Genomic DNA, 19,930 nt, shown 5'->3' with positions numbered 1-19,930 from the left:
TTTCCACATCCCTATTTCTTGTCTCAGTTTCCTCTGTCGCACCAGGAAAAGATCCTGTGCCTTGCTTTTCTGGGGAGTGTTTGGAAAGGGTTCGTACACAGATCTGGATGTAGAATCAACGCTTTATGGGGAGGCAATGCTGGTGAGTTCTCTTCATAGGCTCCCCAATAATCAGGTCAAGAGTGCAGGGGTTTTGGGGGGTGGAATGGAAGAGGCCAGGGTCAGTTAGGGTGGGAGCAGGGGAGATCGTAGAGGCCCTTAGATCCCAGAGCCGGGAAAGCAAAGGTAAAGGCCACCTTAAGCCGAGTTTGGAGAGGAGGTAAAGATGCAGGGGAGGTTCTGCGAGCCGAGAGGGCCGAGGCTAGGGCGGGGCGGTGGGGCTTGACTCAACCCCCAGGGGAACAGTCTAGGGGCGGGCCGAGGGGTGGGGGCCGGGTCTGCCAGCTTTTGGCTCGGGGTCCGGGGCGGGCCGAGCCGGCGGTGCATTTAAATCCGGCTCGGCAGCCTCCGCTCTGTAAAGCCTCTTCTTCCACTCTGGGCTGGACACCCGTCCCCCTGGCCGGCGCTATGCGGACCTCCCTAGCTCCCGGCATCTGGCTCCTGCGGGCCTTCTCCAGGGACAGCTGGTGAGTGGGGTTTCTGGGCCAGAGGTGCGCGCCCAGTCCGCGGGGCCGGGGGGCTGCCCGCGTCGGACCCCCGCGCCCCCTCCCAGGCTTGGCTTCCGGGGCTCCAGAGTCCCTGGAGATCAGCCTTGCGCGGTCCACTGCCCGGCATCCAGGCCGGCTGCCCGAGCTCCAGCCTCGGCTGCCGCGGGCGCATGACTCCCGGCCCTGGGCGCTGTCCCGCACTCGCCGCGAGAGGCAGGCAGCTCGGGTGAGGGGCTTGGGAGCTCCCCGGAGTTCCGCTTGACCGGTTCTTTGATGTTCCTCTTGGCCTCTCATCGAATTAAACGGTCTCCCCGGGGAAGAGGGGGTGAAGGGAACTGTCTCCCGGGGGAAGGCGGAGGAGGGTCCACGCTCGACCCATAGGAATTGTCTGTTGAGCTGAGCGCAGATCGATCCCCTGGAATCGATGCTGCTTCTTGGCTCAGCCCCCACCAATTCATTGACAGTATTTGGTCAATTCAAATTATTTGGCTCATCTGGATGGGGAAGGATAAACCTCTTTTCCTAACAAAAAAATAAAAAGACCAGAAACTGGAGAAGCGGCAGCAGCCCCTCTCGTTTATAGAATACTTTAGGGTTTGCAGAGTGCTTTCTTCAAAACAACTCTGAGGTCAATGGCATACTGTTTTATGAAGGTGAGTGAGATGAGGAAAGTGTTAAACAAATGATTTATTTAAGATCATACAGGTTTCAAAGATCTGAATTTTGACTCCGGACTCCGGAGTTCAGCACCTTTCTTTATTCATTCGTTTTCAGTTCGTTTACTGATGAGGAAACTAAAGCAACAGGGTTAAGTGACTTGTCCAGGGTCCGATAGCTAGCTAATATGAGTCTGAGGCCAGACTTCTACTCAAGACGTCGAATCTTCCTGATTCTAGCCCTGGCATTCTATCCATTGCCCAAGCTAACTGTTTAGCGCCTTTCTCCTGCCCCACATTTGCCTTTCAGGGAGACCAACTGACTATATTTTCAACTCAGTCAGGGAGCCCCTCAGGGTTAGCCAATCAAAGAGGGTTGGTTAAATTTCAGAGAAGGATTTAGACTCACCAGGAGTCACAGAAATAGGCAGAACCAGTGACTGGTAGGTGGCTAGATAGGGAATCTTCTCTAGGGTAGACTATGGATAAAAGCATGTGTTTTATTTACCCTCTAGCCCTTTGGTAGAAGTTCCTTCTGTTACCGGGAAAGGCCGATGCACATTTTATTCCTGATCTGGAATAGTCCATAAGCATAGCTAGACAGGTAAAATAAATCCTGAATCCTTTTGGGGGCAAGTTTACAAGTTAGAAAGAAGTAGATAAAATTCTAGGTCATGTTTTTTGAATTAGGTCTGACTTTGAGCTCACACACCTATTCCTTTGGAAATAGTAATCTATAGGGTTTGGTTTGGGAATTTGGGTGTGGTGCCCCCGAGAGCCTGTGCTATCTAGGTCTTTTACTCCAACCGGATCTTTTGGGAGAGTAAAACCCACAATCTCAAAAACACTGTAGAGGAAGATAGAATTTTGTTTGTTGTTTGGTTTGTTTCTTCATCCCCTGGTCTAGGATGACCCAAAAGAACCCTGGCAGCAGAATCTGCAGATCAGCCTCCTACCTACACTGTTTCTGTGTGATCTTTGGGCGTGAATTGCAGATTATTCCACCTCTTTCCGTTCTTGGAAGGAGCCTGAGGACTATCTCTGTTAGGAGAGTCCAGCTTTTGCTGGGCTTTGTACAAACAGATCTAGAGAAGCTTGATACCTCTTCTGATCAATTCTGAAATCCAGTGCAGGGAGGCAAGACCTCCAGAGCAATATCAAAATTATCTCGAACTTAGTGAGTGTCCTGCTGGTTCTAAGGTAGTTTAACCCTTTTTTCTTCCTTGGCTTGGGGGAAATACTGAAGCGAGAGTCGATAGAAAAAAGCTGATTCCATTTGATTCACTTAACTATGATGGACATTTCCAGATTTTTTTTAGTTTTTGCAAGGCAGTGGAGTTAAGTGACTTGCCCAAGGTCACATAGCTAGGTAAATTATGTGTCTGAGACAGGATGTGTCTGAGACCGCGCCACCTAATTGTCCTCATTTTCAGATATATTGAAGAAACAGATAATCTTCAGTGGAAAAGACTTAAGTCTGATAACTCTTTAATATGGAATTAATATTTCAGATCTATAGTTCTAATAAAAAATTGTTCTATCAGCCTCTATTTGAGGTTTGTAAGTTTGGAATGTTAGCCTCTGCCCTCCACAAGGTCTGGGTCTCTCTAGCTATAAATCTGCAGGCAAGGTCTGATTGTGTAAAACTGCCAGTTTCCCCTCTTAATTGCATCGTAATTAAAGAGACCAGTCTTGAAGGCAGGCTGCTGCTCTGGTTATCTAGATAGGAGACTTGACTATTGCTCTAGTTATCTCGATGGGAGACTGAATATTGCTCTGGTTATCTAGATGGGAGACTGAATAAATTCTTATCATTAAGACATTTTAGAAAGGGAGAAACCCCAGTGTTTTATGTCTTTATTAATTCTTTTTTTTCTGGCTTTCTTTTTATTATTTTTATTTTTATTTTTTTAGGTTTTTGCAAGGCAAATGGGGTTAAGTGGCTTGCCCAAGGCCACACAGTTAGGTAATTATTAAGTGTCTGAGGTCGGATTTGAACCCAGGTACTCCTGACTCCAGGGCCAGTGCTCTATTCACTGCGCCACCTAGCCACCTTATTAATTCTAAGAACAACATAAAATATCGAGTCAGAAGAGGAGACAGTCCTGTTGCTGATTGGATCTTTGACAGATCTATGTCAAATCTTATGGATGCATTAGAGAATGATAAAATAAACAATGACACCTTTTTGCACAAATATATAATCAGATTGGTTGACTGTCAAAATTTTATGGATTTTTGTTTTAATTCTAAAATATTGATTCTTTTAATTCTGTGTTGGCATTTGCAAAAAAATTCATTTATAAAATTAACTTGGTTATTTTATTTTTAGCCTAAGAAAATTATGGTTAACAAGACAGGTTAGAAGAAAAGGGGGGCGGCTAGGTGGCGCAGTGAATAGAGCATTGGCCCTGGAGTCAGGAGTACCTGGGTTCAAATCCGACCTCAGACACTTAATAATTACCTAGCTGTGTGGCCTTCGGCAAGCCACTTAACCCCGTTTGCCTTGCAAAATCCTTAAAAAAAAAAGGATTTCCCCGATAGGATCTTTAGGGTTGTTTGTGGATCTGATTGGGCTGGATATCAAAGGGATTCTTAAATTCTGAGGAATAACAGATTAGAATCATGTTACAAATATTTAATGTTTCCTGTGACTACAGACAGGACAGAACTGGGGCTATGAGAGATAGATGCAAGAGATAAACACAGGTCCTAGCATGTACACATCCCACAAAAATATAAAAATGTGAGGTCATTTTGCATTGGGCCAAATAAGTGGTATCATCAAATCCTAAATTTACATAAAGTTTTACAGTGATGAAATGTTATACACACAATGTCTAGTGGAAACTTCATAACACTTTTGTGACAAGGCAATAAGTTTTCATTACCAATTTAAGGAAACTGAAGTCTAGCTAGTTTAGCTAAATCCTACTCATAGTTATTTATTTGATCTGCTTCTTTGCTAATTTTTTTTTTGGTATAATCTTCAAAAGTAAGCTTACATAAACATTTATAATTTTATTTAGGAATATACTTTGTTATTGATCTAAGCTTAATTTTCCCCAAATCCTTTCTACTTTTTCCAATAATTTTTTTATTTAAATGGGAATTCTTTCCTAAGTTATTAATGTTTGTTGGTTGTTTGGTTTATTAAACATGGAGCTATTGAATTCCATTGCTTCTCATTCACCTTTGTTTGGGTTGTTTCTTTATCTACTTTTTATTTTTAATCTAACACCAAATGTTTTCATGATTGCTACTTAATAATAGTTTTAAGTCTGGAAGTGCTAAGGGGTCTACCCTTTATCACTCTCTTTTTCATTATTTCCTGTAATAATAAATTCTTCATTATTTTTTTACTGCTTCCAGACAAATGGCTCTATCTAAGTCACAGGCAAGATTGTGTTGAGAAAGGATGAAAAATTCTTGATTTTAGAAGCCTCCTATAGAGCTTAAGGGAAAATTTGGGGATAGAAGAGGGAAAGGTAAAGAAATGTTTGAGCCTAGCTATTCAGTGGAAAGGACTGGAAGAAGTTAAAAAAGCCCGGGGTAAATGGAAATTTGAAGTTTCCAAGAAAAATGTACAATATCATTTTATCTCTCCCCCCTTCCCACCCCCATCCAAATACCAGCAGCCTTTTCAGGAATACTTGTTTTCTTGGCCCCTATGTTTTCTAGGATTTATTTGGGGGGAGCCTACTTAGCTAAAGGTAGCTGGGTGGCACAATAGATCAATTTGAACTTGGAGCCAGGAAGAACTGAATTTGAATATTTTTTGGGGGGTTGCAAGGGAATGGGGTTAAGTGTCTTGCCCAAGGTCACACAGCTAGGTAATTATTAAATGTCTGAGGCTGAATTTGAACTCAGGCCATCCTGACTCCAGTGCCGGTGCTCTAATACACTGCCACCTGTCTGGCCCTGAATTTGAATTTTGCCTCAGACATATGTAACCCTGGAGTAGTCCCTTAACTTGTCACATCCTCAGTTTACTCATTTGTAAAATGGGGATTAATAACAAAAGTACCTACCTCATAGGGTTGTGGTAGGGTAACTTGTAAAGCTCCTTGCAAACCTAGTTATTTAAATAAATATTTGAATAAATCTAGCTATCTCATTTTCATCTCGTTCATTTGTTTATTCAACAAATATTTATGGCATCTAATATGTGCTAAAACTGGGGGGGGGGGGACGGGGTGGAGAGAGGGAATTGAAGGGAGAGGTCTTAAAGAAATGCATATGTCTTTAAGTCCTTGACTTCAAAGTTACTTTCTAGTTTAGAAAGGGACATTTACATTTAAATAACTGCTACACAAAGGAGAATATTGTAAGAAGCGCCAGGATTTATATACTATGCTGTAGGGGAATTCAGAGGAGGTAAAGATCTCTTCTCTTTAGGCTGTTGAAGATTTGTAGAATTTTAGTAGTTGGAAATAAGGTGTAAGAAATTGGAGAGGAGGGGGATAGAAGAAGGTTCCAGGAGGCGGGAATCTGTTGGTCTAGGGAGTGTGGCGTACCCCAAGCCTCTGAGACTGAAAATTTAGGGTGTAGGGAAGGGTTGGAAGTCAAGTTTGTGTCATTTTGTAGGGTTAGCTTATGGAAGTGTTAGAAGAAAAGCTGGAAAGAAAGATTGTTTGGAATCTGATTGTGGAATGTCCTCTTTGCCGGAGTAATTAGAATCAGTTAAAGTCAGAGTTAACATTCAAATGTTTCCTCTTCCTGGAGATGTGGAGATCCTCCACTGGGGCAGGTGGACAGATTCTGAACATCTGATCATCCATGGTTATGGCCTCCATGTTAGGTGGCATCAATTTCAGCTGTGAAAAATCTAGAACCTAGACAGGGTGATCGGTGACACCTCAGTTGAGGAATACAAGACCTTGGCATTCATTAATGCTGAGTCTAATTGACTGCCTACCTGCCACACCACCATCTAATCTGGGGGTGAGCTGGTTGGAATGCCCCTGATCTGTGTGATTGATATTTGTGTGTCTTTTTTGGTCTTTGCCTTGACTACTCTATCCATAGGGAATGGGGTATGGGGTATAAAGATTTAGGTAGGAAATGACTGGGAGGGAGAACAGAAGAATTTCCCTGAGTTCAGCTGTAAAGAAAGGGGAAGAGGGGGGGAAAAAGGTAAGGGGCATAGCCAGAGACTGAAAATGCCCTTTTTAATCTATACTTGAGAGAATACCAAAGCTGCACAGTTGAAGTAAATGAATCCATTTTCTGAAAACCAGAATACTGAATCTCATTTCTTATTAGGGGTCAGAGATAAGAGCCACACTGGTTTCCTCTCTGCTTTTTGTGGTCATTTTGCAGATTGCAGACTCAGATTCAGATCAGAAAGTGTGGGGAGGGACCCTTGATGTCAATTGATGACCTAGCTTTCGCTTTAGAAATGAGCAAAGTGAGATCAGAGAGTTGTGATTTGCCTGGGATCACAGAGACAATAAAGTGGTAGAGTTGGAATTTAAGCCTCTGTTCTTTGATTCTTAAATTCTTTCCAGCACATAAATTACCTAATTGATTTTGTAGTGCTACTAAAATTAAAAAAAAAATTTCCCTAGTTTAGGTATTCTCACCATCCTGGGGTGCTCTGAAGAGGGAGAGGTATTTCTTTTGGCCAGATTTCCACATGAAAAGATGGAAAGGCTGTTGGTTATGGCTCATAGATATGACAGCATCTCCAACACCCCAACTCTTGTGATTGAAGGAGATCATTCCCATCAGCTGCCTCTTGTACTTCCTCTCCTCTCCTCTCCTCCCCCACCCCAGCTTCCTGTTTTCTACTCCACTTAGCATAGGAATTCATATACATGAATGTCTGGGGCCTCACTGGGGTTGTGGAAGGAGGGGGTGGGGATTGACCATGTGGTATGTCCTGTCAAACCTTATTCTACCACCCTTACCAAAATCTAGATGATAACAGGAAGTAAAGAGATCTTTTGGGTATGAAAGTTAATGGTTCTCTCTTCTGTTATGAGAGTGGAGAGGGAATTGAGCAATTTCTGGTTGGCTGAGGTATTTTTGCTGAAGAGAGATCAGGAGCCCTAGCGCCTTAGGAGATTAGGGTGGGCCTGAGGGGGTCAGGAAGGTTACAGCTTTTGTTATCTTCCTTTGATCACTGCCTTTTCTGTCTCATTCTGGGACTCAGTGGGTTCTTCAATAATGAATGGATGGATGAATGAATGAATGCATAAGTCCTCTTCAGGAAAGACAATGATTTTAATCAAATTCAACAAACACTAAGGACTTACTATGTGTAAATTCATCGTGTTAAGAAGTAAGTAAAAGGCAAAAAATGAAAATAGTCCTTGTAAGCTTTCTTTCTCCTGGGATGATGATGATGGTGATGAAAACAAAAATGATAATAACTACACATTCTCTTATGTATAGGAGGCAGTTAGAAGGTGAAGTGGATAGAGTGCTATGACTGGCATCTGGAAAGCTCAACTTTGTGAATTAAAACCTGGCTTTAGACACTAGCTGAGTGACCCTGGGCTAGTCATTTAACCCTGTTTGCCCCCGTTTCCTCATCTATAAAATGTACTGGAGAAGGAAAATGGAAAACCATTCCAGTATTTTTGCCAAGAAAACCCAAAACAGGTTAATGAATCAGATACAATTGAACAATAAAAAATTGAGCTGTGAAGTTAACAAAATATTTTCTATGCAGCAATTCTATGAAATATGCAGCCAAGCTCCATTTTCTAGATGAAACCAATAAAACTGAGATTGTGACTTGCGTGTAGTCATACTTGTTTCCTGTAATTAGAAACTTGGTTTAGTGTTTTTCCTCTTCAAACTACTTGATTCATTTTACATATATCTACATATAAAATAATATGTATATATGGTATATCCCTTATTATAATGTCCTTTTTGAGGGTCTGGAGCTGTTTCATTTCTGTCTTTGAATCTCCAACTTTTAACACACAATATCTGGAACATAGGGTTTAATAAATGCTTGTTGATTGATTACCTTTTGAGTCTAAAACTTTTCTATTACACCATAGTAGGAGGGTTTGAGTACAGTATATGGAGAGAATGCCCACACAGGCTGGAAGTTAGAGCTTGGATTTCTATAGAATTCTGAAAGGGATCATAAGAGGTCATCTTGTGGCTTCAAGTTGGATCTCTACCTCCATTATCCCAGATGTAAAGGTTTATTTTCTATTTTAAAGCCCTTCAGAAGGAACCCTACATCTGTGAAATGAGATTTGGCCTGGAGAGCCTTTTAGGTCCTTTCTAGCCCTGGATTGATCATCAGTGTCTCTTTCATCACCTCGTTCCTATGCTATGCCTGTCAACTCTTACTTGTCTATAAATTCTCTTTGTACAAATCCTCCTATTAAAGCTTCAGCTGATAGTTGTTTCATTCAGTCCTGAATGGAAATAGGGTGTAATTGGTCTTGTCTTTATGACAGTCCTTACTTAGGCTCAGATAATTCATGATTCAGATTCTATCTAGCTCAAATTTTCCATCATTAGACAAAATAATCATTCCTACTTCTTCAAATTTATCCACACAGGTGGTTCAGGGTTGGAGTTAGAAGCTGAATTTGAATCCTTTCTCAAACACTTAACAGTTGTGTAGCAGTTATCTGGCACAGTGGATAGAGCATTGACCCCTGAGTCAGGAGGACCTGAGTGCAAATCCAGTTTCAGCCACTTGACAATTACTAGTCATCACTTGGGCAAGTAACCCTGATTGTCTCATATCCAGGGTCATCTTCAGTCTCATTTCATATTTGACCACTGGATCAGATGGCTCCAGAGAGTACAACACCCTTTCACTTAAATCCAATTCATGTACATGTCATGGTATCACCTTCCTGATGTCATGGTCTACTTTGAGAAAGAAGGACCAACATCAAATCACAAAGCCTAGATTTAGATTTTGGATCCAATCCTCTTACCTCTTTATTGTACTAGTGAGCTGAAGGTGTGGTCACTGGTTCTGCTTGTCTTCCAGGCTTTGCTCTACTTTGTGCTCTCATTTTTACCACCTTACCAAAACCTCTCTTTAGGAAGCTATTCTGGATGACCCTGGGACTTAGGAGGCAAAGCTTGATTGAGGTCAGCCTTGCATTTCTTTTTTCTAATTTCTAGAATTGCATCCTACTGGAAAAGGCAACCCCTGGACAGATCAAGGAGTCAATTTCCTCTCTGGAACTTGACCATGTCTCCTGCAGCCATAATTCTCCTTCCTGGCACATGGAGGCTGAGGTCTCCTCTTTTAGAATCTGTAGAGGTGGACCTCATCTGTGACAGCTGTTTCCAGACTCTTCTCTCTCAGTGCAGTGCAAATTCCTGGCTGCTATGCTTCCTGGGGGATCCCCAGGAAACATGTCCCTGAAGGAAGGGAGAAAGCTTTGAGGTACTGGCCAAGCTGACCAGGCAACAGAAGGGGCTTAAGGAGTCCAGCAAGGTTAAGCCAGTTTAACTTGCCCAGGTCCTGGGACAACTGAGTCTGTTCTCCCCTCCCAGTTCCACCCTCCCTAATCTCCAGGGATCAAGGTCTTTTCTTTCTGTTGTTACTTTGAGATAGAATGTTCCTCTTGTCCCAACTCCGGAAACATTTCTAGTGCAAAGTCTTAAGCAGAATGATAAAATGATTCCATTTCTAGGACTAGGAAGTTGGACTGTCAGCTTAATAATTTGTAATCAGCCAAGTTACCCCTATATCTGACTGGGTTATTCAGTAACCCTTAGTTCCAGGGTTGCTGGGGATGTGGAGGAAGGAGATAAATAGACCCCTCCTGCTTACAAAGCACTAAGGGTCATGGAAGATGGCTTGTGTTATGTTCCCTAGGTCCTTGGTTCTCCTCTAGGGAAGAATCCATTGGATCAAACTTCCCATTATTCTTGGCAGTTAAGAGCCCTCTAGCCTATGGCTCTCTGTTCTGGGTTCTTTTCCTTGACAATCTTTAGGGAGCTTGCTTTCTCTGAGTCAACATAGAAGTGAATGAACCAGCTGTACTTCCTGTGAGTTAAAAAGTCATTCTACCAGCCACTGGCTTTATCCCCTGACCCAGGTTCACCCTCACCAAAAATTCCTTCCATCTCCGATATGTGACCTCTCTCCCTTCGAGTGGCCCTGCTTTTAGAGGCAGAATGATGCAATGAAGAGAGCATTGAAAGCATGATCAGGAGATCTGGATTTTAAGCTTGCCTTTGCAGCTAACTTCCTATATGAGACTAATGCAAATCACTTTATTCCCTGGAATTTAGTTTCCATATTCATAAATGAAGAATTGAATTAGCTTATTTCCCATGATTCTTTCTAGCTTTAAAGTTTCTAAATTTCATTGGAGAGACTAATCCTGAGACCCAGATAGGAAGTCTTAAAGATCAAAAAGGGAATGCTGGAGACCTAGTTACAAAATGTGTTTTCATGAAGCATCAGGTTACTCCACAAGTTGTCTTGGAAGTCAGGTGGGGGGGGGCAGAGTAGGTGGTAGGATCAAAGGGTCATAGATTTAGAGCTAGAAGGGAGCTTAGATTATGTCCAGAAAGGTAAAGTGATTTATTCTAGGGGTGTGCTGGTATATGTTTAACAATCATCTCTCTTGGGGAAAAACTGTACACAAAGTCTACATTATTAACATTTTATCCATTGTTTTCTAAAGTGAGGATCAACAAAAAAATAAATAATTCCCTGATTTGTAGTCTTTAATGTTTCCAAGGAGTAAATTTTAACAATCAACTATCACCTGGACCTTCCCCAAGGTCACACAGTAAGTGACAGAGGCAGATTTTAACCTACCCCCTCTAATCACGTCCCTGGGGTTGCTCTTAATTTGTCCTTTCTGAAGGACTCCTGGTAAAGGGATAGCTAGGCCAATTCAACCTGGGTTCAAATTTACCTCTCATACTTAGTGTGACCCTGGGCAAGTCACTTAACATCTCTGGTATCATAGGATCATATTTTAGATCTGGTAAGACCCTCACATTTACTGAATCTAAGCTTATTTTGTGGATGTGTGCTTCAGTCTCTTCATTTGTAAAATAAAATGGTTAGGTAAGTCCTTTTTAGATGTTGAGGCCAAGATAATAATTAAGAAATAGTCCTACACTGGGTCCTTGACTTTTCTTGAACAAGACTCTCCATCTCCTAACTTTGAGCAATTTCACTGACTGTCTCCTTTATGTGAAAGAATCATCTTTTCTACTTCCAGACTTTCCTAGCTTCTTTCAAGTTCCAGCTAAAATCTCATCTTCTACAAGGAAGCAATTTCTCCATGTTCAATTCCAATGTCTTTCCTCTGTTAATTATTTCCGATTATCCTGCATATAGATTGTTTGCATGTTGTCTCTCCCATTAGACTGTGAGCTCCCCATGCTTAGCACAATGTTAGGTACATTTAGGAACAATGTTTATTGACTAAATGTTTATACTAGGTAGTGTAGTGGATAGGCATCTGGCATAGGCTCTGGAGTCAGGAGGACCTGAATTCAAATCTGGTCTCAGTCAATTAAGACTTATTAGTTTTGTGATCCTGGGCAAGTCACTTAATCCTGATTGCCTCATATCCAGGACCATTTCCAGTAATCCTTATTCATATCTGACCACTGAACCTAGATGACCCTGGAGGAGAAAGTGAGGTTGGTGACTTAGTGCAGCACCCCCATTCACATCCAATTCATGTGCTTGACTTGGCATCACCTCCCTTGGGTGTCAGGACCTTTTGCAAGAATGGAAAAACAATAACAATGCATCTGTATAGAATTAAAATTTTTTTTTTCCCCTTTATCTCACCTGGGCTGGAAGGTACAATTTGCTCAATACCACTGCTAATTGACATGGAAGTTTTGACTTGTCTTCTCTCCATTTGGGCTGGTTTGCCCCACTTAAGCTGCCTGATGGTTTGTTCCTCCCCCTACTTCTGCCTTTGATGGTTACCATTTTGGTGCTAGACTTAATGCAGATACTCAATTAGTTTCTTACAATTCAGCCTATTGCAACTCAGAATTCAAGTGATCCAACAGCTTTATCGCTCCCAGTTAGTAGGGATGAGAGGCATGTATCACCATACTCTTCTATTTTAACTTTTAAAAATACTTTCACATATAGTATAATCTTTCATTTGATTCTTATACTATCAACTATAAAATGGAGAGGTTATGAAGCTTGTCTAAGCTGTCACAGTTAATTGACTTAAAACAAGTCTCTCTTTAAGGTTGTTTGATCCCTATTATATGCTTTTTAGTACTGGACTGCATTTCTCTTTGCCTGTGTGTCCCCTCAAGGAGTCCAGCCAGGTAACCCATTCATTTTCTTTGAGGGCACCAGATTGGACTTTGGAGGAAGGGGAACAGGTGGCTAAGCGAGTCCTTTGGGGAAAACATTGCCCTTCTAGTTACTGACCAGGTACTATTTGGTGGCAACCCAGAACATAACAATGTCATTGTTCAATTCAGCAAGTATTGTCGGCCCACTATTACTCAATAACATTTGTTTCTTCACTTTGTATTTTGATTGGCTATTCCCAATGCAAGGAATACTCTCCCTCCTTATCCCTGACTTTTGGCTTCCTTCAAGTTTCAGCTAAAAATCCCACTTCTGAAGGAAACCTTTCTCGTCTTTAATCTGAATGCTTTCCCCTCTGATGTTATTTCCATTTAATCTTAATTGTATCTTGTTTGTACTTAACTTTCCCCATTAGAGAGTTAGCTCCTTGAGGATAAGAACTTTTTTTGCTTATTTTTTTTTATCCACAGAACTTAGAGCAGGCTCTTAATAAATGTTTGTTGTTTGACTCTCATTTCTAACTTTTCTTCTTACATAAATCCAATATCTTTCTTCACCTCTATGTTAAAAGTTCTCCTTACAAGTATAATCAAGTAAAAAAAATTTAAATATTGATATGCCTTTATGCATCCCTCATTCTGTACCTCTGGTTTTATCATTTCTGCAAAGAAGAGAAAAACATGTTTTAGCTTCAATCTCCTGGAATTTCATGATTGGTCATTGTATAGATCAGAAATCCTTAAATTTTTCAAAGTAGTTTTCCTTTACACTATTGTAATCATATAATTGTTTGCCTGATTCTATTCACAGCACTATTCCTCAATTCATGGAAGTCTTCCCATGGTTCTCTGAGGTTCTCTGAGTCTTTCATTTATCATTTCTTATGACATCATAATATTCCATTACATCATATAATTTGTTCAGTCACTTCCAATTGACAGGCATCCACTTTATTTTCAAATCTTTGCTACATCATAAAGTACTGTTATATTTTTGTACATTGGAATCCTTTCCCTGTTTCTTTGATCTCTTTGGTAATAGGCCTAGTAGGGGTATTGCTAGTTCAAATACAATTTCAATTCCTTATATTTTAGAAATGAATGAGTCATTCAGATAAACTTATTGCAACTTTTAGTTGCATTGGATTTATTTACTTAGGTTTCATTTTTTTTTTAAGATTTTTTAAGGCAATGGGGTTAAGTAGCTTGCCCGAGGCCACACAGCTAGGTAATTATTAAGTGTCTGAGGTCGGATTTGAACTCAGGTACTCCTGACTCCAAGGCCAGTGCTCTATCCACTGTGACACCTAGCCGCCCCTAGGCTTCATTTTTTTGAAGGATATTTATTAATAAACTGGAGAGTGTCCAGAGTAGGGCAACCAGGGAAGGCTTTGAACTCCTCAGTTAAAGGAACTTGGGGCTTTGAGAAGCCACAACCTCAAGTATTCAAAGTATGTTGAAAAGGGATCAGAAATTCAATCAGTGAGCCATTTGCATGTCAAGCAATTTGTTCTGTGGGAAAAAAAGAATAACCAGAAATAGTAAGGAATATATATTATCAGAGGATGGGAAAGAACCTATGAATAACTAGATACATAAAAAATGGATACTGAGTATCTGGAAGGAAATCTCAGAAGGAAAAGTCATAGGAGCTTGGGGGAACCAGGAAAAGCCTCCAGTAGAGACTGGGATCCAAAAAGAAAGTCATACATAAAAGATGGATACTGAGTATCTGGAAGGAAATCTCAGAAGGAAAAGTCATAGGAGCTTGGGGGAACCAGGAAAAGCCTCCAGTAGAGACTGGGATCCAAAAAGAAAGTCAAGAGATATAAGAAACTGCCTCAATCCAGTCATATCTGGCCAGGGTGAGACCTGACTATTATCAGTAAAAGCACACACTAATGGCAATTTCTGTAACAAAAGGAAACCATATAAAATTATTGTTTGCTTATACAATTTACTTAAGTAAGGGGAGAAAGACTTTGGTGACTTGGGAGGGTAATGGTACCATGAATAGGGTAAAAGGCAGTTTTTTGGTGGGTGGAGTTGGAAAATAAAATGTTCAGTTTTGTATCCACTGAATCTGAGGTGCCAGAGCTCTATATAGGTAGAGATAATGGTAATAATCCACATCGACACAGTCCTATAGAGTTCATCAAGTGCTTTCTTCACAACACTGTGGGGTAGGAGTATAAAAATGATTATCTCCCATTTTACAGTTGAAGAAACTGAAGTTCAAACAGATAACTATCTGGCCCAGGTTCACTGAGTGTGGAGGCAAGATTCCAACCTAAATTACTCCTGTTTCTAAGACTAGATGTCTCCCCATCACATCACAAGATTTTCCAAGGATTTCCTCCTCTTCAGATTCTTAAGGCAATTGTGGTCATGACTTTTGCTCTCCTTGGCCCCGCTTTTTTATCCTAGTTTGGGTTCCTTGGAACTGAACTCTGTCACCTCCTCCCCACTATACTGTGGGTTTGTAAAGAAGCTAGCCGTACAGCGCATAAAAGAGAATTCTTGCCCTGGAAAGATTTATAATTGAGTAGAGAAAAGAAAAGATGCAAGTGGGTATTTGAGGAATATCAGGTGAAGAAAATTAACAGTAAATGCTATTGGATCTTTAGAAGGGGAAAAATTGCTGAGGGAAAAGTTTCTTGTAGAAAGAGGGATTTGAGTTAAGTCTTGAAAGACAAGGAGAGCAGAAGGGAGAACAATTTAGGAAGGGCAATGCTATGAACAGAAAGGCTCAGACAGAAATGCACAGACATCACTGGGAAACAAAGAGAAAATAGTTTAGTTGGGGGAGGGGGAATGGGTGTTGTATACTGGAATTAGTAGAAGATAAGGCTGGAGTGGTTGGTAGGAGTCAGATTTGAATACTTAGCTAAGGACCTTGGACTTAATCATATGGCAATAACAATAATAATATTAATAATGGTGATAACATCTCTAGTATTGCAATTGCTTTAAAGTTTACAAAGTACTTTCCTCCTAAGTTTGAGGTAAGCAGTACAAATATCCTATTTTACAGATAAGGAAACTGAGGTATAGAGATGTTAAGTGACTAGCATGATTGATTGCCTACTGAAGAACCATTGAAAACTGTGTTGTTTGGGGGATGGCTATTTGTTCACAGTAGTGTGTTATAAATACTTTGACCATGGTGTGGCAGATGGTTTGGAGGGGGTAAGGCTAGAGACTGGAACACCAGCTAGGAGACTGTTTTAGGGGATTAGTTTAGATTAGTGTTTGACACATAGTGCTGAATAAACGCTTTGTCTGTCTATGTAGTATTAGCATGAAATAATGAAAGTCTGGCACCCCAAGCAGTAATACTTGCTTTTTTGAGATACCTTTTCCCTCCCTTCAAGTTGGAAGTTCATTATTTCTTATGACATTGGAAGAAATGAGCCCTGTTTTTGTTCCAAAGGTCTTCCGTATGGCGGGAGTGAAAATTTAAGAGTCAGTCTTTCTCCTAGTTTTCATAGAAAAGGGAACTCAAAGGGACATCTCTTTCCTCCCATACTTTGCTGACCTCAGAGAAGGCTTTTTATAAAGCTTGTTGACCTTTTCCTGCTAGAAAAGCAGACAATGACTCAGTTCAGTCCCAGGGAGCTGAATTCCACTCCTCGAGACCCTGCCATGGGGCAGTAGAGTGACAGTGGAAACTTTGAGCATATTTCTTTCCATCTCCAGTCAGTGCATCCAATTAGAATACAGGGTTATGTGAGGCACAAGAACCACACATGGAAAGAGGAAAAGTCTTTGAATCAAGCTATAAAAGTAGGCTGGATTGGGATTAGGTAAAGCTCTGCAATTTTTCTGTGCTTAACCCATTCTAGGATCATCTCTCCTAAGCCTTAGTTTTCAGAGAACTCTTTGCATGAAAAGGGGGAAAGTAAGGAATCTAGAAGAAAGAGTGCTGAATTTCAAATCCCATCTCTACCGTTACTACCTGTGGGACCTTGGGCAAGTCACTTAACCAAATGATTGGATCAAACAAATTAATCCCAAAAGTCCCCTTCTAGTGGATACTCCTATAATTACTTAGAAAAGTATAGCATGTATCTCTGGTTGGGACATAGGGTTAGGATACAGAGAGATATGGGGTACATTGTTATGTTCTGGAAATCTGCCCCAGAAAATATCCCCAACCAAAGGGTATGGAGGAGAGGGGGTGGAATATAGAGGATAGTAGTGGCAAAAAAATAATCTAAGCTCTGGTATAGTATATACTATAGCTGGGAGAAATCCATTCTATCTACATTTCTCTTGAAGGAGAATCTTCCCTTGACATTCTGGGAATCTTGCTCCTTTATCTCCAGGACTAGGCTACAAAATGGTCCTATATGTGCTTTTTTTAAGCTGCTCCCATTCTTTCCTCTATTCTAAAGAAATGAAAAGAGACAATAGAAGAAAGGGATTAGTAGGAAAGGGTACTTGGTCAATGGTGATGATAATGAGTCAGCCCTGCTGGAAGGTATTGTATAGTTTGGGGATGGAGCAGTAGGTTTTTATCATTCCTCTCTCCCACTGCCTACCTCTGGAGTCTCACTTCTGGGGATAAGAATGAATATTGTCTCCCCTCTTTTGCCTTTTTTGAGTTTTAGCTCAAAACCAGAACTTTTGGTTTGCTTTTGTGAATTTCTAGACCAAGTTGTTCTTTACTGAGCTCTTTCTGAGTATTCATGTTACAGATCCCAGGCTATAACCAGGGAAAGGAATTGTATCATATCATGATTCCTGGCCCTGTGGATCCTGGTGGATTGGTGCTACCAACTGCAACTATTTCCTGTTGATTAAGATGCCTATCCCACTCTGTTACAGGTACCGAGGCCTTATTCTGCTGCTCACTTTTCTCATTTACACCTGTTACCACATGTCTAGGAAGCCGATCAGTGTTGTCAAGGTGAGGCCTGGGAAAAGCCAAGGTAAGGGTAGAGTAACTTGAAGGGAGTAAGCAGTCCTGTGTTGGAATACACCTGGCTAGCAGGATGTGCTCCCAGATGCTGAAAGACAAGTTTTACACATCCCCAGGCATCTGGCAGGGGTTTTCCTCCTCCCACTCTCTTTGGGAAGGGAAGTAGCAACCTCCACTTCACCTTTGGTACTCTTCTTCTTCTCACTCCCCTTGTCTCACTCATGAAAAGTATAGGCATGAGAAATCAAGAGGCCTTGTGAGGCTTTGGGAGCAGGGAGGGGAAGTATGTTTTGAGTGGGAGTTATGCTAGAGAATCTGACTAGGTGGGATGGCACCTTGGCGATGAAGGAGGCTCAGTGTTCTGTTGCTACTGAGCCTCTCTATCAGTGGGGATTACTCTCAGGCTAATCCTTTGCTTCCTCAGAGTCAGCTGCATCGAAACTGTACAGGCCTAGAAAATCTCAACAATGAATCCAACAGCACCACATGGTGTAGCTGGGCTCCATTTGGTAAGAGCCTGGCTGCATCTTACCGCTCTTCTCTTTCTGCCCTCTACCCTTAATACTTCTCCAAACTCTGCCTTGAGTAAGAGGAGTGAATGGGAGTTGTGATGACTAGAGAAAAACTGACCCCTTAGGAAGAGAAAGGAATTGAGATTTAGAACTTTGTCCTGTACGTATCTAATGCACTTATCAAGTAATAGAAGTTATTATATTTATCTGTGTTTTCCTAGCCCACTAGGAAACTTTAAGTGTTAAGAGGGCAGGTTTATGTCTTATCTTAACTTTGTGAATTTTCCAGTACCTATCACTGTATTCTGTCAATATGTATATAGTACACATTGTTTGAGTCAACAGTGATTGCTTGCCATATCTAACTATATTTTCCCAGTCTTCAACCTTGTTGACCTTTCTGCTGTCTGCTACTATTGCTCTCTCTCTTCTTTGGATTATGATACTCTTTTTTTTTTTCTTGGTTTTCTTCCCATCTGTATGACTATTCTAAACTCTCCTTTGCTGACTTATCACCCACATCATGCCCCAGAACTGTGGATGTTTTGGGCCTTCTTTTCATCTCTGTTTTGGCAATCTCACCAGTTCATATAGATGTATTTACTATCTTAAGACCCATAACCAGGCCTAGTTTCTCCTCTGATCTCAGTTTTACATCATTGGATATTTCTACTATTTCTTATAGCTATCTCAAAATCAAATTATCCAAAACAGAACTCATTCTCTTTCCCTTACCTACCTCCTGGGAGGCACCTAGGTGGTACAGCAGATAGGGCACCAGCACTGGAAGACCTGAGTTCAAATTCAGCTTTAGACACTTAATGCTTATGTAACTTATATACTTATATATATTTTATATATATAATTTATATACTTATATAACTGTGTGACCTTGGGCAAGTCATTTCACCCCACTGCCTTGCAAAAAAATGAAAAAAAGAAGAAAGAAATACTAACCCTTAACTATCTTCCCTGACCCTCCACCCCATTTCTATCAAGGTCACCATTCTACTAGTCTTCTAAGTTTGCTACCTCAGTGTCAATCATAACTCTCACTCACTCTTACACAGTTACTCATATATCAGATCTTTCCTTCTCCTTGCTCACAAAGCCATAATATTTTAAGCCTTCATTACCTCTTACCTGAAATACTACAGTGGTCTCCTAGTTGGTCTCCTGGTTTCAGGTACTATTTCTGTCTAATACATCCTTTATACAATTGACAAACTTGTTTTTGTAAAGGGCGGGCATGACAACATCATTTACCTATTCAATAAACTCTAGTGATTCCTTATTTGCTCCAGGATCAAATATAAATTCTTCTGTATACATTTAAAGTCCTTCGCAACCTTGCCCTAACTTACCTTTACAGCTTTATTCTGTATTCTTTATTTTGTGAACACTACAGGGCAGCTATAATGGCTTTCTAGCTGTTCCTCATTCAAGCATCTTCTGCCTCTGCAACTTTACCCATGACTGAAGTGCCCTACTCATCATCATTTCTCAGAATTGCTAATTTTTTTCAAGGCTCAGCTCAAGCACCACTTTCTACAGGAGACTTTTCCTAATTCTCTCTTCCTCTAGCTACTAGAGCTTTCTTTTGAAAATCACCTGTATCCATTTTGTTTGTATATATATATGTATCTTTGTCTCTCAGGATAGAATGTAAGTTCCTTGAAGGCAGGGATTTAAGTCTTTGCCTAAACCTATATATGTCTAGTATATCTACTTAATAAATGTTTTTTAATAAATGTATGGTGGTAGTGGTAGCTGGGAGAGTTGGAAGAGGCTGCCCATCTTGTGCCAATCTGATTGGGGAGGCATCTTTTTCATTTGTTTCCAGATCAGGACAACTACAAGGAACTGCTGGGGGGTGTGGACGATGCTTTTCTGATTGCCTATGCTGTTGGCATGTTCATAAGGTATTAAGGGAAA

At 40.9% G+C, this 19,930-nt stretch overlaps 1 protein-coding gene across 4 annotated transcripts in view; it reads left to right on the top strand.

Annotated features, from left to right (window-relative positions):
• The first annotated feature begins 466 nt into the window (after positions 1 to 466).
• The window catches only part of SLC37A2 (solute carrier family 37 member 2), a 29,667-nt gene continuing 10,203 nt past the window's right edge, over positions 467 to 19,930 (top strand). For 2 of the 4 annotated variants that reach the window (XM_074216406.1, XM_074216407.1), the window contains exons 1-4: positions 467 to 626; positions 17,390 to 17,471; positions 17,908 to 17,992; positions 19,839 to 19,917. In XM_074216406.1, coding sequence (XP_074072507.1) covers positions 568 to 626; positions 17,390 to 17,471; positions 17,908 to 17,992; positions 19,839 to 19,917 — 305 coding nt within the window. In that variant the 5' untranslated portion in view covers positions 467 to 567. Of the gene's footprint in view, positions 627 to 17,388; positions 17,472 to 17,907; positions 17,993 to 19,838; positions 19,918 to 19,930 lie in introns of those variants that run through there. The other 2 variants (XM_074216408.1, XM_074216409.1) reach the window with 2 other exon arrangements.

The sequence above is a fragment of the Macrotis lagotis genome, chromosome 1 (assembly GCF_037893015.1).
Source record: "Macrotis lagotis isolate mMagLag1 chromosome 1, bilby.v1.9.chrom.fasta, whole genome shotgun sequence".
In the NCBI taxonomy this organism is placed as follows: domain Eukaryota; kingdom Metazoa; phylum Chordata; class Mammalia; order Peramelemorphia; family Peramelidae; genus Macrotis; species Macrotis lagotis.
Note: the sequence above shows the minus strand (reverse complement) of the source record. Positions and strands in the feature narration are given on the sequence as shown.